General features: G+C 38.9%; 1 protein-coding gene across 1 annotated transcript in view; it reads left to right on the top strand.

The window, feature by feature from the left end:
• Positions 1-1,310: 1,310 nt before the first annotated feature.
• Positions 1,311-16,850, top strand: part of stk26 (serine/threonine protein kinase 26) — a 33,748-nt gene continuing 18,208 nt past the window's right edge. Inside the window, exons 1-2 of the mRNA XM_081389951.1 lie at positions 1,311-1,751; positions 10,301-10,531. Of these exons, the coding sequence (XP_081246077.1) occupies positions 1,710-1,751; positions 10,301-10,531 (273 nt within the window). The 5' untranslated portion in view covers positions 1,311-1,709. The remainder of the gene's footprint in view (positions 1,752-10,300; positions 10,532-16,850) is intronic.

Genomic DNA, 16,850 nt, shown 5'->3' with positions numbered 1-16,850 from the left:
AAAAATAAAAACGGTCAAATTAAATTTTTTCATAACTAAAAAAAGTAATCCTACCAAACCCCACATAAAATCTGCATATAACCCACATACAATAATAAATATTATTTATAATAAAACTTTGCTCGCGTTTCACTGTACTAGAATGTATGCCAAGTATAGTATACTGTATATTGTATATATACAGTATATTCAATGATTATGCACCGAAGCAAGACCATACTTTATTATATGTTGCTATTCCTGTACGGATTCTGTGTTCCATGTATTCTGTAGCTTATATTCAGAGAATGGATTTAAACCATCAGTGGATTTAGCAAACCATCTTGACTTTTATTAATTCCCAGGATATGAATTCTTGAAATCAACAATTGAATTTGAATGGTATAGCCTATGGTGACAATTAAAGTGTGGTGAAAATCAAGCTTTTAATGTTGTGCATGTGTCTATGTGGTGTTTTTAATGTGCTTTAAGACAAACTATGTGTAAATTCATAAGTCGACAGCATTGCTGAGTATTTCCTCCTTAAAACTGCAGTGAACCAAAGACAGTCTCAAAAACACGCTTTGAAATCGCTGGTGTTTCTGACGTCACAAACTACCTTGTAACCAATCAGATCAACGTGTTATCATCAACCAGTGGATCTCTGAGCTGAGTGAGTGAGTGGAGGCGGTGCTCATTTGCATATTCATAGAACCATCATAGAAACTATTTTCAAGGAAAAAATGCTTAAATATGTCATTTTGGTGATAAAAGATGAGTTTTAAGGGGGAAAGTATTGAATACAGAGGGACTTTAACTAGTGAAAATGCAATTACTCATATCAAGAATTACAGTTTTTACTAGTTGAAATTGAATTCTTGATATCAAGATTTCAAGATTTCGTATTTCTGCGAGTGATGACGTCATTGTTGTTATCAAGAATTAACATTTTTACTAGTGGAAGTGCAATTCCTGATATCAAGAATTTCATATCCTTGGAATGAACGATAAAAACGCTTGCCATACACTCTAAAAAAAATGCTAAATATTATTTGGTTTGGGTCAAATATGGACAAATCCAACCTTGGATTTGTCTATATTTGACCCAAACATTTGACCCAGCATTTTTTAGAGTGTATATGGCAAGGGTAAACTTGGGTTGAGAGTTGTGTTTATGGATTAGGCCATAGAAAATATCATTAACCTGATATAAAGTAAATGGAAGTCACTAATAGTGAAAGAAACGCGCGCGCGCGTGTGTATGTGTGTGTGTGTGTGTGTGTGTGAAGAAATGTGTGTGACGAAAGCTCAGCATTAGTGACGCAGTGTCTGTGTGCGCGCGGTCGGAGCGCGCGACTCCACCCAACGGCCAGAACTGAAGCACAAAACAACTTTCGCGAGCGCAGCGCGAGTCATGGCGTCAAAGAAGATCTCCTGAAGAACAAACTAAACAAACTCTCGCCAAAAGCCCCTAACGAGCCGTCGACGACCGTCTGGATCTAATATAAACAACAAAAAAGTCCACTTTACGAAGGAATCATGGTTACCGAGTGTCGACTTTAAAGCTAGCAGAGCGCAGCTAGCTCAAGAGTTTGGCGTCGCGAGGAGTTTCGCGAACAGTGTAAATATAGTGTAAATATCTAATTTAATACAGAGTAGTGTGAGAAAGCGAGCTGTAAGTGTCTCTGCGAGAGTTTGCTGGTGTGTAGTTTGTCTGTGGACGGGTGGAGATGGCTCAGTCACCGGTAGCTGTTCAAGTTCCTGGAATGCAGGTGAGTTAGTGTGGAAAGGTAACGACAGGCCATCATCATCATCATCATCATCATCGGCTAATCCGCATTCAGACTTTAATACACTCATGAATCATCTACATCACACCTTTACATTAGTTTCTGTCAGTTCAAGACACACTCGCTGTCTTTATTCAGCCCTAATATAAACACACACAAAAAGTACTATCTTATTACCATATTTGTTGTTGTTGACATGCTATGTAAAGGCAATGCTTTTCTCCATGTACCATGGCATTCGTTTAAATCCCTTAATTAAAGTGCTATAAATACCATGGTACATGACTAACCCAGAAAAAAAAAGTGTTTTTATGTCATTTCCCTTTGTTAAGAGCGTAACGTTAAGAACATTAGAGCATTTTTGAAAAAACATATTTTATTCATATGTTATGCTGTCCTCTGTAGAGACACCAGGACTCAGTTGTTAAAAAAATAAATTAAATTACATGTATAGGCAAAACCAATGGGATTTTTTTTTTTTTTCATTCAGCAATCAATTATTTTTAACCAAACTTTGTATAAAGATTATTCTCAAGTATGTTATGATGGATAATGTAATATATACTATTTTACTTTATGCAATATCTGGGTAAAATGGCCGTAAATGGGGTTTCCTATTCAATACAATGTATCTAATACACTGCATCTAATCTGCATATTAATTTATTCTTGGGGGGGAAATGTAATAAAAACAAAGAAGTGTAATAATGGGAGTAATAATTGGCAACATTTCCATAATAATGTCTAATATTTCATAGGAATATTGATACATCATTTCATTCGTCTCCCAGAATGCCTGATAAACACGTCCTGTTGTCTCTACGGTGTTCATGTATGAAATCAATAGAAATCAAACTAATTTGATCAGAAACCCTATTACATTCTCCAGAGATGTTGATTTATGATAATTTGAAAAGTAGTCCGATTTAATTGATAATTACAAAATACTATCATATTTCCATAAGATTAGATCACTAAATTAATATCAGTCATTTTTAAAGAGCAAGGAGAAGTTGTTGTGATGGTGAAACCTCCAAGCATTTGGTATTGCAAAAAAAATGTGCCCTGAATGTGCTCTTTAGTCTTTACATGACATTCACACTTAATGTTATATTTATATATGAAGAGTTCAGATGCAAAAGCCTCTAAGTGCCATCTGAAATTTTCTTCTAGAATGATCATTTTTATCAAGCTTGTATATTTAAGTTCAGTAATTTCACTAAAATGACAATTAATAGGTCATTTTCAATGCCATTAAAGTGAAATTACTGAATTTAAATATACGAGCTTGATACAAATTATAATTTTAGAAGAAAATTTCAGATTTACAGTTACAGTTAGCCTGATTAACAGTTAGCCTCATTAACAGTTAGCCTCATTAACAGTTAGCCTCATTAATAGTTAGCCTCATTAACAGTTAGCCTGATTAACAGTTAGCCTGATTGACAGTTAGCCTGAATAACAGTTAGCCTGAATAACAGTTAGCCTGAATAACAGTTAGCCTCATTAACAATTAGCCTGATTAACAGTTAGCCTCATTAACAGTTAGCCTGATTAACAGTTAGCCTGATTGACAGTTAGCCTGATTGACAGTTAGCCTGATTGACAGTTAGCCTGAATAACAGTTAGCCTGATTAACAGTTAGCCTGATTAACAGTTAGCCTGATTAACAGTTAGCCTGATTAACAGTTAGCCTGATTAACAGTTAGCCTCATTAACAGTTAGCCTCATTAACAATTAGCCTGATTAACAGTTAGCCTCATTAACAGTTAGCCTGATTAACAGTTAGCCTGATTGACAGTTAGCCTGATTGACAGTTAGCCTGATTGACAGTTAGCCTGATTAACAGTTAGCCTCATTAACAGTTAGCCTGATTAACAGTTAGCCTGATTAACAGTTAGCCTGATTAACAGTTAGCCTCATTAACAGTTAGCCTCATTAACAGTTAGCCTGATTAACAGTTAGCCTGATTAACAGTTAGCCTTATTAAAACGCCATCAACAAAAAAATAACTAGGGAATCGCCAAAACGCGTTAATGATTCTGCATTCATTTAATATAAGCGGCGATTGATTGTGATGTGAATAATAATATATAATGTAATGACGCATGACGTAATAAATCAATCTCATAATATTATTTAATGTAAATTATTTAATTTGATTGGTTACAGCCATATAGTGTCTTATTATGTCTTATTATTCTAATTAAATGTATTGATTATTGAATTTAAGAATTTAAAATGAAAGATAACGCATATGTTTAATAAGATTAGGGGGAAAATGCCCTTAATAAAGGTGAAAATGTCACAGATATGCAGATATAAATTTGTCAAAACTGAACACTGATGACAATATTGCTTTAGAATAAATTGTATTTACAACACACACAAAAATCATCCTTTTTTCCCCCGGAAAAGCACATTTTTGAATGACCGATTCAGCTTAATGTCGAGCCCTGAGATATACATATATGCATATTTATTATTATTATTATTATTATTATTATTATTATATATTTTTTTTAATTATAGGGTCATGTATGACAAACAAAATCTAATATGTGATTATTTCCGAGAGCAGTTTGTCCAGTCGACTGCATGTTTGGAATGAGGACATTAAGGAGGATATTAATTGTATAGAAGTCTTTTATTTATTCATTTTGCTGATGTTTTTTTATACACGCGTGTCTGAATGAATGGATTAGTCGTTGAGTTGTAGTCTATACGTCTAATGATGGGGTGGATGTGTGTAGTGTATACAGTGGGATCCGCTTCCTGAAGGTGTTCGCTCCTGATCCCTCGCCGCTGTGCGAGTCAGCGTTTGCTGCGTGTGATCTAGGACAGTGATGTAATCCCTATCCTTTAAGCCGTTGTGTGTGTGACAGCAAGAAATAGCCTTACTTGCAGCACAGGAAGACGGGAAGTGTGAGTGCGGTTCTGTGTTGTGGCCGATGTCACAACGTCACGCTCGGTCGACGCTTGTAACAGAACCGAAAAACCCAGAGTAGCGCATCAGAACTTCACCTCTGCTCCTTTTCTGACAGCAAACCGGGGTTTGAGAAAGCTTTCTAATCCCGCTATTCCTCCTGGAATAACACACACTCTTCTCTGCTATGACAACTAAGTAAAGTACGTCGCTGGGTTGGTATTGTTAATCATTATGTAGCACAGCAGATGGGTAACTCTGCTCATTAATGTAACACTTGTGGCAGGCCTATTTAATGTTTGCTTTATGTTTTCCTAAGGTTTAAAGTGCAGTTTTGTCCCTTTTAAATAGGCTACGCCATTGTCCATTCATAGAGGCGATGTGCTAATAGCTCCAGAAGCACAGTGTGTTTTAGGCGTAGCGTCGGGGTGTGTCCCGCACACCTGAGTCAGCTCGACAGGGAAAGGGGAGACGGCTCTGAAGGAACATGATCAAAGCTTGTTGTGTCATGTAGCTTGTACCCACGTGCACTTGCTTCATTCTCCCCAGTGCACTTCTGCTGGCCCTGAGTTCCCTGTTCATGTGTTTGTCTAGCCGTCAGTGGAGGAACATGCGTCCGGCTGATAAATCTTGTGGGGGTACATACACACACACACACACACACACACACACACACACACCCCCGCCCCTGGGAGCTTGTTAGCATGCAGATAGCCTAGTCATCCACACACCAGAGGTTTATCAGAGAGACGCAGACACACACACACACATGCCGGGAAGCTGGATATAGCGCTTTGGAGATGCCCGGTTTAACTGGATATAACATCTAACTAACTAGATGAGCAATGTTCAGTTTCACAGTAAAACTTAATGTTCACCTTGTAACCTGTGACTGAACTTTATTTACATTTATAATACAAGCAGAAAATGTGTCATATTTTTAAAATTTTAGTAGATTAGGATTGAAAATTCTTTTAACTGATTAAACTGCCCCTATTGTGCTATTTTAAATGCTCCTAATTTTGTTTTGGGGTCTCCTACAACAGGTTTACATCATAGACTGTAAAATTAAGTGGACGTAGTGTCCGTGACGTCACCCGTAGTGTTTCTGAAGAGCGTTTTTGAAGCCTAAAGTTGACAGAGTCAGACGTCGCCATCTTGGCAGCGTGTCGCTGTTTGGTCAGATGGCCCAGTCTGTTGTGATCGGTCTACTCTGCTCTGATTGGTCAGATGACCCAGTCTGTTGTGATCGGTCTACTCTGCTCTGATTGGTCAGATGACCCAGTCTGTTGTGATTGGTCTACTCTGCTCTGATTGGTCAGATGACCCAGTCTGTTGTGATCGGTCTACTCTGCTCTGATTGGTCAGATGACCCAGTCTGTTGTGATTGGTCTACTCTGCTCTGATTGGTCAGATGGTCCAGTCTGATGTGATTGGTCTACTCTGCTCTGATTGGTCAGATGGCCCAGTCTGTTGTGATCGGTCTACTCTGCTCTAATTGGTCAGATGACCCAGTCTGTTGTGATTGGTCTACTCTGCTCTGATTGGTCAGATGACCCAGTCTGTTGTGATCGGTCTACTCTGCTCTGATTGGTCAGATGACCCAGTCTGTTGTGATCGGTCTACTCTGCTCTGATTGGTCAGATGGTCCAGTCTGATGTGATTGGTCTACTCTGCTCTGATTGGCCAGATGGCCCAGTCTGTTGTGATCGGTCTACTCTGCTCTAATTGGTCAGATGACCCAGTCTGTTGTGATCGGTCTACTCTGCTCTGATTGGTCAAATGACCCAGTCTGTTGTGATTGGTCTACTCTGCTCTGATTGGTCAGATGGTCCAGTCTGATGTGATTGGTCTACTCTGCTCTGATTGGCCAGATGGCCCAGTCTGTTGTGATTGGTCAACTCTGCTCTGATTGGTCAGATGGCCCAGTCTGTTGTGATCGGTCTACTCTGCTCTAATTGGTCAGATGACCCAGTCTGTTGTGATTGGTCTACTCTGCTCTGATTGGTCAGATGGTCCAGTCTGATGTGATTGGTCTACTCTGCTCTGATTGGTCAAATGACCCAGTCTGTTGTGATTGGTCTACTCTGCTCTAGGGCTGTTGGAACGAATTCCGAAATTCGAATATAATTCGAATATTAAAAAAATCAATACTATTCGAATGCTGAAGTTCCTATTCGAATATTGCTTTTTTATGTATATTTTTTTAAAAAATGCAATCTTGCCTTTCTTGCCGCCTTGGCACACACATGTGAAAATTAAACGCTTTTGTTTCGTCTGATAAACAATAAAGTTTTTGAATCGTAACACAATTGTGCACGTTATCCACGCTGTATCATCACAACTGTCAAAAGTCGCGGAGAGGAATGTCTCCACGGTAACGGAGATCAACAATTTGATTCTCAGTCCACACTACAACGTGAAAACGGCGTCTTCAAATATATCCACTTTGGAGTGCGTTTTCATTAATAAAAACGCCGTCTCATTGTGGACGGAAGGCCAAAACGGACAGGAAAATATACGTTATTTTTTTTATGACAACTTACAACCTGACAAGCTAGGCGATCTGTCCGAGGAACCGCCGCTAAAACAGGCAAGAATTACTTATGTTCTGCCTCTCTCTCTCTCCTCATCACGGGGCTAACTGCTACCAGCTGTCCGCCAAAAGGCAATAACAGACAAACTGACGGTTTATCTGTGAAGATATGAGACCGATCAACATCACGCATTCGCGATCCATAAGACTGTGTAATGTCGTAAATATTAATAATAGGATGAATTTGAGCATTTAATATTCGAATATTATTCGAATATTAAATAAAATAAGGAATGGAATTCGAATAGTATTATAGAGGAAGATTGACAGCCCTACTCTGCTCTGATTGGTCAGATGGTCCAGTCTGATGTGATTGGTCTACTCTGCTCTGATTGGCCAGATGGCCCAGTCTGATGTGATTGGTCTACTCTGCTCTGATTGGTCAGATGACCCAGTCTGTTGTGATTGGTCTACTCTGCTCTGATTGGTCAGATGGTCCAGTCTGATGTGATTGGTCTACTCTGCTCTGATTGGCCAGATGGCCCAGTCTGATGTGATTGGTCTACTCTGCTCTGATTGGTCAGATGACCCAGTCTGTTGTGATTGGTCTACTCTGCTCTGATTGGTCAGATGGCCCAGTCTGTTGTGATTGGTCTACTCTGCTCTGATTGGCCAGATGGCCCAGTCTGATGTGATTGGTCTACTCTGCTCTGATTGGTCAGATGACCCAGTCTGTTGTGATTGGTCTACTCTGCTCTGATTGGTCAGATGGTCCAGTCTGATGTGATTGGTCTACTCTGCTCTGATTGGTCAGATGGTCCAGTCTGATGTGATTGGTCTACTCTGCTCTGATTGGCCAGATGGCCCAGTCTGTTGTGATTGGTCTACTCTGCTCTGATTGGTCAGATGGCCCAGTCTGTTGTGATCGGTCTACTCTGCTCTAATTGGTCAGATGACCCAGTCTGTTGTGATTGGTCTACTCTGCTCTGATTGGTCAGATGGTCCAGTCTGATGTGATTGGTCTACTCTGCTCTGATTGGTCAAATGACCCAGTCTGTTGTGATTGGTCTACTCTGCTCTGATTGGTCAAATGACCCAGTCTGTTGTGATTGGTCTACTCTGCTCTGATTGGACAGGTGACCCAGTCTGTTGTGATCGGTCTACTCTGCTCTGATTGGTCAGATGGCCCAGTCTGTTGTGATTGGTCTACTCTGCTCTGATTGGTCAGATGACCCAGTCTGTTGTGATTGGTCTACTCTGCTCTGATTGGTCAGATGACCCAGTCTGATGTGATTGGTCTACTCTGCTCTGATTGGCCAGATGGCCCAGTCTGTTGTGATTGGTCTACTCTGCTCTGATTGGTCAAATGACCCAGTCTGTTGTGATTGGTCTACTCTGCTCTGATTGGACAGGTGACCCAGTCTGTTGTGATCGGTCTACTCTGCTCTGATTGGTCAAACGGCCCAGTCTGTTGTGATTGGTCTACTCTGCTCTGATTGGTCAGATGGCCCAGTTTGTTGTGATTGGTCTACTCTGCTCTGATTGGTCAGATGGCCCAGTCTGTTGTGATTGGTCTACTCTGCTCTGATTGGTCAAACGGCCCAGTCTGTTGTGATTGGTCTACTCTGCTCTGATTGGTCAGATGGTCCAGTCTGATGTGATTGGTCTACTCTGCTCTGATTGGCCAGATGGCCCAGTCTGTTGTGATTGGTCTACTCTGCTCTGATTGGTCAAATGACCCAGTCTGTTGTGATTGGTCTACTCTGCTCTGATTGGACAGGTGACCCAGTCTGATGTGATTGGTCTACTCTGCTCTGATTGGTCAGATGGCCCAGTCTGTTGTGATTGGTCTACTCTGCTCTGATTGGTCAGATGACCCAGTCTGTTGTGATTGGTCTACTCTGCTCTAATTGGTCAGATGACCCAGTCTGTTGTGATTGGTCTACTCTGCTCTGATTGGTCAAATGACCCAGTCTGTTGTGATTGGTCTACTCTGCTCTGATTGGTCAGATGGTCCAGTCTGATGTGATTGGTCTACTCTGCTCTGATTGGTCAGATGGCCCAGTCTGTGTTATTGGTCTACTCTGCTCTGATTGGTCAGATGGCCCAGACTAAATTAAATACATAGGCTATTAATTACAATTAAAGCTATCTTTTGTTGTTTTGACAACAACATTAAAGGGTTAGTTCACCCAAAAATGAAAATTCTGTCAGTAATCTCTCACCCTCATGTTGTTCCAACTCCGTAAGACTTTCGTTCATCTTCGGAACACAAATTAAGATATTTTTGATGAAATAATAATAATTACATTTATATAGCGCTTTTCTCTGCACTCAAAGTGCTTTACATAAGGGGGGATCTCCTCATCCACCACCAATGTGCAGCGTCCACCTGGATGATTTGGTTCGAGTGAGATAAACGCAATATTTAATGAAGGAAAATAGAGGACAGGGCTTGATTTTAGCGCACCTCCATTACTTCTCTGTGGATTAACTTGTGAATTTATTGTTTAATACAATACCGGACTAGTAGACTTTTCAGCTAATAAACAGACTCAAAACAACGAAACTTTACTATGTGCCTCTTATATTTTTATCAGTATTGACTGAAAGTTGGATTCACTTCCTCGTCCAGTGAAATACCTGTACCTGCAATAGTTGAACAGCTTGTTTGTATTTGATTCATAGAGCTCCCCTCCCAAATGTTTCTCGGAATATTACTGATTAACCTAGTGTAGCATTGGCATTCTCTCTGTTATAAACACTTATAAACTTCTTGTCTTTGTTCTTCATTGTACCATTAAGCTTTTATAAAACTGGAGGGATATATTTAAGCAACTGCGAATCCTTTCTGTGCCGTGAAACACATTTTGTAGAAAGTAAGAAATCACTGAAGAATTTTAATAGTCAATTTTATTTCTAACTATAAACTTGGATCCCAAAAAGCACAAGTATATACTTAACTATACAGTACAGTATTGTCAAGTGAACTAATCATTTGTCTTGGTTTATACCTATTTATGTAACCTAGCCAACTCAAACTAACCCTGTGTAACTCTTGCATTGCAGAACAGTCGAACAGACCCCGAGGAGCTGTTCACTAAACTGGAGCGCATCGGGAAGGGCTCGTTCGGCGAGGTGTTTAAAGGCATCGACCGGCGCTCTCAGAACGTAGTGGCCATCAAAACCATCGACCTTGAGGAAGCAGAAGATGAAATCGAAGACATCCAACAGGAGATCACCGTTCTCAGCCAGTGTGATAGTCCTCACGTCACCAAATACTATGGCTCTTACCTAAAGGTATGGATTGATGTTTTACTGTTTCACACATTAGCTGTAGCACATTGCTAGTAGGTTTGTTACAATACCAAAATTTCAATAGTCAATACCAGAAGAATTCCACGGTTCTCTATACCAGTTTCGGCACCGTAGTAAAAACTGTTGGAACCGCACCTGAGAATAAAACATTAAATATGTTAATTATTAATTATAATAATAAAATGCATTAAAACAGCATGTAGCCTTCAATTTTTTTTAAGTAAACATTGCTTTACAAAATGTCAAGTGAAAAGTTAATAAAATTAACATTATACATAATAGAAAAAGAGAGAGGTCCACTATTTGATGCAGTTCCTCCCGAACCTGTGCGACCGCAACAGTCGTTATATGACACACTTTTTAAAATATGTAATTCAACATATAATACATCCAAAATGTAAAAATTGACAGTCTACTCCGCTTTCCTACAACGCTGCAATCCTGCAGATTTAAAGTTTGCGTTCTTTTAATTCAGTTAAGGTTTGTTTATTTTTTTTATTGTATTTATATGATATTTGTATTTTTGTAATTTAATTTTTGCCATGAAAATTGCCTTGAATGCACTAAATAAAACAATCTGAATTCAATCATGACTTATCAATCTTCTATTGGTCACACATCTTTACTTCAAGGGATAGTTCACCCAAAAATGAAAATGATCCCATAATTTACCCATAACCCTCAAGCCTTCCTAGGTGTATATGAGTTTCTTCTTTCAGCCAAACACAATCAGAGTTATATTAAATAATATCCTGGCTCTTCCCAGCTTTATAATGGGAGTGAATGGTACCATAGATTTTGAAGCCCAAAAAAGCACATCCATCCATCATAAAAGTAATCCATACGGAGCTCAGAGTTCACTCTTCCACCGGAACTAGACTCGCATACGGCCGTTATTATACTTTATTAAGTTGTAAATATGGATATTTTTCTTGCACAAACGCATGGCTTTGCTTCAGAAGGCCTTTATTAACCCCTGGAGTCGTATGGATTACTTTTATGATGGATGGATGAGCTTTTTTGGGCTTCAAAATCTCAAGACACCATTCACTCCCATTATAAAGCCTGGAAGAGCCAGAACATTTCTTTTTAATTATGGGAGATATTTTTGAGTGAACTAACCCATCGAATTTGCAGGGCAGTGTTCACCAAACTTGAACTCTGGAACACAATGGTTGTCACATTTAAATATGGTTGTCATCCCTGAAACTGTGTCATCTTGCACAAGTAACACATCTGCCGCTTTTGTTCTGGCCAGATGAAAATGTGTTAAAGATCTAACGTTTGATCAGTCAGATAAGATCACACATTGCAAATTGGCTAGCTACCACCTACTGATGACTGAAACCTCTAATGGAAAAAAGCCATGTATGCGTTAATCTTCAGTCCCTTCAGAGCTTTTGCCTCCTCTTAAAAGCTATGCTGGTATTTACTCGGTTTACCAGGCGAAATCAGACCCGACAGCTCAAATTACAAACTTTTTATTTTACCAGTTTACCGAAATCAAATTGAATCAAATTTAAAAATAATCACTGCATAGTCTAGTGTATTAATTACAAATCAATAGATTATTATTATTAAAGCTACTAAAGTTATTCGGTCATTAACACAGACAGCAGCAGATTTATTAGCCCCTAATGCACGGATCTAATATAATATTACACATTAGATTCTCCCTCCGACTGTTTGCGTTCACGTAAGACGTAACCAAGAATACTCAAGACAGATATTTTAAGATAATTCAGTGTGTAATTCAGCGCAATACGCCGCTAAAGAGAGCTCAGGTCAGGATCTCATGGTGTCTTTTTTTGCGGTGTGTGTCAGTCAGCGCGAGTAACGCATCTTTTATGTGGCTAACATCAGTCACGTCCTGCACTATTTTCACAATCATGCATGTGTGCTTTGCTTCCTATTGACATGCGCAACTTTTTTTTATTAATATAATACGAGTAGCCTACTTTATTTACAATAAAACAGCACATTAATATTTATTTCAGGCCTATTTAATAACATTTTTTAAAAAACGTTTATTTTATTTTTTTATGCATCGATGCAGAATCGTTCACATCAGCCTTACAATGCAAAGTAAAAATGATTATATTCCACATTTGTTTCATCTCCACTCGTTTAGCTCAGGGATGGAAATTAGCACCCGCCACCAGCCAAATGCGGGTGATTTTGTGTTGTGGCGGGTAAACTCGCTTCACCTACCGGCCACCGTGGCGGGTAAATAAAAATAGCATACTGTTTCACACAGACGGCGGACAGTTTTAGAGGAGGCACACTTTCAAAAAAAAAAAAATGTGGCGTTACATCGCAGGCGTTAAGAGCTGGTTAAGAGGTCTGCAGAGAAAACATCTTTGCATTAACTTAACATTGAAATCACTCGCGCCTGACGCGCTATTCGCGAACGCGACGGTGGAGCGTTTTTTAAGATTTCCACTCTGAAGGGTGGTTTCACTTTTTTGCGTTTTTAAGCCCCAAAAACGCCGTCGCCGTCTAAACGAAAGGCACATCTGATAAAATATTTTTACGTTTTCACCCGCGAGCGTTCTCGTGTAAACAGGGCCTAATAGTTTCATTGTTGGGACTAAAAACGTAAAACTGGAAGCCATAAAATACCACGAATCATCCAAATGCCACATCCAGGTCAAAAAGAGAAATATATATATATATATATATATATATATATATATATATATATATATATATATATATATATATATATATATATATATATATATATAAGAGAGAAAGAGTGTATAAGAGAGAAATAGAAAATGTCAGTATTTCATTGAGACTTGAGATTAAATAAACTGCTTAAAGGGATACTCCACTTTAAAATGAAAATTCTGTCATCATATACTCACCCTCATGTTGTTTCAAACCTGTATGAATTTCTTTCTTCTGCTGAACAGAAAGGAAGATATTTAGAAGAATGTCAGTAACCAGACAGTTTCTGGTCTCATTGATACCATGGAAGTCAATGAGACCAGAAACTGTCTGGTTACTGACATTCTTCTAAATATCTTCCTTTCTGTTCAGCAGAAGAAAGAAATTCATACAGGTTTGAAACAACATGAGGGTGAGTATATGATGACAGAATTTTCATTTTTAACATTGTCGGTTAAAAATAAGAAAGTGGCTGGTAAAAACATTGAGTGGCTGGTAGATTTTGAAATCCACCAGCCACAGTGGCCGGTGGACAAAAAAGTTAATTTCCATCCCTGGTTTAGCTCCAGTGCCAGCCGTAAATCACACAGCTTCTGTTCAGAAAGTAATGCGGCACTGGCGGTATTTTGATTCACGAGTACCACAGTATTGTTGTAGCGCTGTGTGTAGTGTGTATTGTGTGTAGTGTGTATGGTGTGTGAGTGTGTGCAGTGTGTGAGTGTGAGATTTGATGCTACTGGTGACTCATGGCCAAACCCTTTGTGCGATGTCACAATACCTGTATTTCTGGAGGGCTGCCAGACAGAACGTATGCTCATAGATTTTGTCTGGCTGCTTTGTGTGTGAGTGTGTGTGCGCACATTGATGGTCAGTGTTTACAACAAATGATGACAAGTCTGCATCAGACTGGACTTTTTTGCCCATGAGGAATTGATTGGATTGGTTTGGGCTGCAGCTATGGTTTATTTTTGTAATCGATTAATCGAAAAAAAAAAAAAAATGTGTGTGTTTTTAAACAACCAAAACAAATAATGCATAATGAAAATGATGTGGCTGTATTTTGATCAAGCATTTGGCTTTTATTTCTCAAAAAAAAAAAAAAAAGCAGAGGTATTTATTCCAACTCCAACATTTGGCTCCAAAACTAAGCCTATTTATTGCAATTTTTACCCATTTAGTGTTTATAAGTGCCAGTAACATGTAAAACTATGATTACAAACTTAAATAGTAAAGGCCATTTGGTCTTAGTTTTGTCTTCTTAATACAACATTACAAAAAAAGGATTGCACCTTCTGCAAATTACCCACCGGAGAACAAAAATAAATGAAATCAATATAAAATATCAAGCCAAACAGGTACACAATCATGTATACAATTTATATAAAAAAAAATAAGTGTAGCTTTGAAAAGGGGAATGTTTTATTGCAAATATGCATTTTGTTAAATAGAAAAATAACAGCATTTTGTTTTTCACTTAGGCTAGTTGAAGTATATTAGCACGTTTTGTAGTATTATATTTTTGTTGTTAATTGAAAATGTTCTATGCTCAATTACTTTGGTAGCCGATTATGTCTTCCCCAAAAGTACGAGTGGATTTGGAGAAGCAGGCTGGTGGGGAGTTTCATTTTTTGTTGTTGTCTGTAACTATTTGGCAGACGTGACATAGCCTACAAACAAGGTCTCGCAAAGACTGCAATACAATATTTGTTCCTCCATCACGTCCCGGTGTATACAGTGAATGCATGCTGAAATTATTGTTGCGTGGCTACATAAAAGTTTAAGCATATGTGATGCATTGCCGCAATTGGTCTGACTGGCGTGTGAGAGAGACGAGGGTGTGTGTGTGTGTGTGTGTGTGTGTGTGTGTGTGTGTGTGTGTGTGTGTGTGTGTGTGTGTGTGTGTGTGAAGGGCTTCTTTTTTAGGCTATACTCTCTTGCAATTGAACGTGAATACATTTACTACTTAAAAACATCAAAGCTAAACATCATATCTAGTCAAACCGCATCACGACATCACTACAAATACAGTGTGGGATTAAATCAGCGAACATCAATGTATAGGCTTAGGCACGGGCGGAAATATTGGCGCTGGATTAAAAGAAAAATGCGGGGGACAGTATCGTTACCTTGTTTCCAAACTTTAGACATTCTCTGCCGTTTATGGACATCTTTACTCTCCGCCATCGCGCCAACTAAATTCAAAATGTATCACGCGCTATGGTGTGCTTCCTGAACACTGAACAACGGTCCGTCTGAAATCAGATCCCTGCGCGTATAGTGCGCGTCATAGGAATTTAACGAGGCTTCGAGGCAGAGTTTTTGCCTCGAGGAATTTTTGTAATCGAGTAAATCGATGAATCGTTTCAGCCCTAGTTTGGACCCAGAAAAGACACTCCCTGCTCTTGACTGACTAACTTCAGTAGCTTTAATAACAATCGGATCTATTTATACCCAATTCATACAGTAAAGACTGTGGTGTTTTATTTAATATTTTATTACTTTACTCAGTCTCTATAGTATTGCTTACCTTAACACTACTGTTAGATGTACCTGAAGACTTGTTTCATTTGGATCTTAGTTCTTTTGTATTTATTTGTGATATTGCTTGTCATTTTGTTTCTTTGGTCATAGTTACTGGCTGTTTACTTGTCTTCAATAATCTTTGAGAGCTTTTTACAGAGTTGAATCTGAAATTGTGTCATATATCTCCCACCCCTATTGTCACAATACCACATTTTCAGTAATCAATACCAATACCAATGAAATTTACAAAAGCTTGATGTCAATTTTTGATACCAAAGATGATGATAAATGCTGATGAATTGAATGTAGTTAAATTTTCAACAGTTCATGAGGTTCAACCATTGCTGAACACTGTCCATAATGTCCTGGTTTTCTGCTTTCTGTAGTCATAAATATTCTTTTAATTCATTTATTTAGTGGTTAAGCGCCATACATGTGTAGTCACCTATTGTTTCTTGTCTTATTATAATAATATGTAAATGATATATTAGTGCTGCCGTCTTACACCGTGTCCTAACTACACGCGACGCGCAATAAAAGGCTCTTCTCCATGTTAATCAGTGTTTGTCCTAACCAGCCGCGACGGCGACACGCGATGATTCAATTTTAGAAACTGTTTCTATTTTTCTGTGACGTCGCGCTGGAACAACAAACACAAAGTGTGGCGATGATAATCTCAGGTGCTGTTTATGTGCTTTATTTAATGTTAAAAGCGTGTCATGTGACTCTGAATATCATTTAGTGCTCCAGCTTTGTGGCTGTAAAAGCAACAATGGATATAATTCACCTCAGATCTTGAAATTAAACAAATGGAAATGGCTCTCATTAGTGCTGGGCGGTTTACCGGTTCATACCGAATACCGGTGTTTATTTTTGTTACGATATGAATTTTTAATATACCGCAAAACCGGTGTATGTCGCTTTAATCGGAACGCGGCGCTGCGCGACACAGTCTCACTCCTCATTTACAACACACGTCTGCGGCGCATTACAGCTGCGACAAGGTTTTATTCCGTCCTCCACGCGGTGCGTCAAAATAGACCAGGCGCCTATATTTTGGGAAGCTTCGATCTGAAACACAAGCATTGACTAGAGTGGGCACGAG

This window comes from Scardinius erythrophthalmus, assembly GCF_964197995.2.
Source record: "Scardinius erythrophthalmus genome assembly, chromosome: 17".
NCBI classification, from domain to species: Eukaryota; Metazoa; Chordata; class Actinopteri; order Cypriniformes; family Leuciscidae; genus Scardinius; species Scardinius erythrophthalmus.
This window is presented reverse-complemented; position numbering and strand designations above follow the sequence as displayed.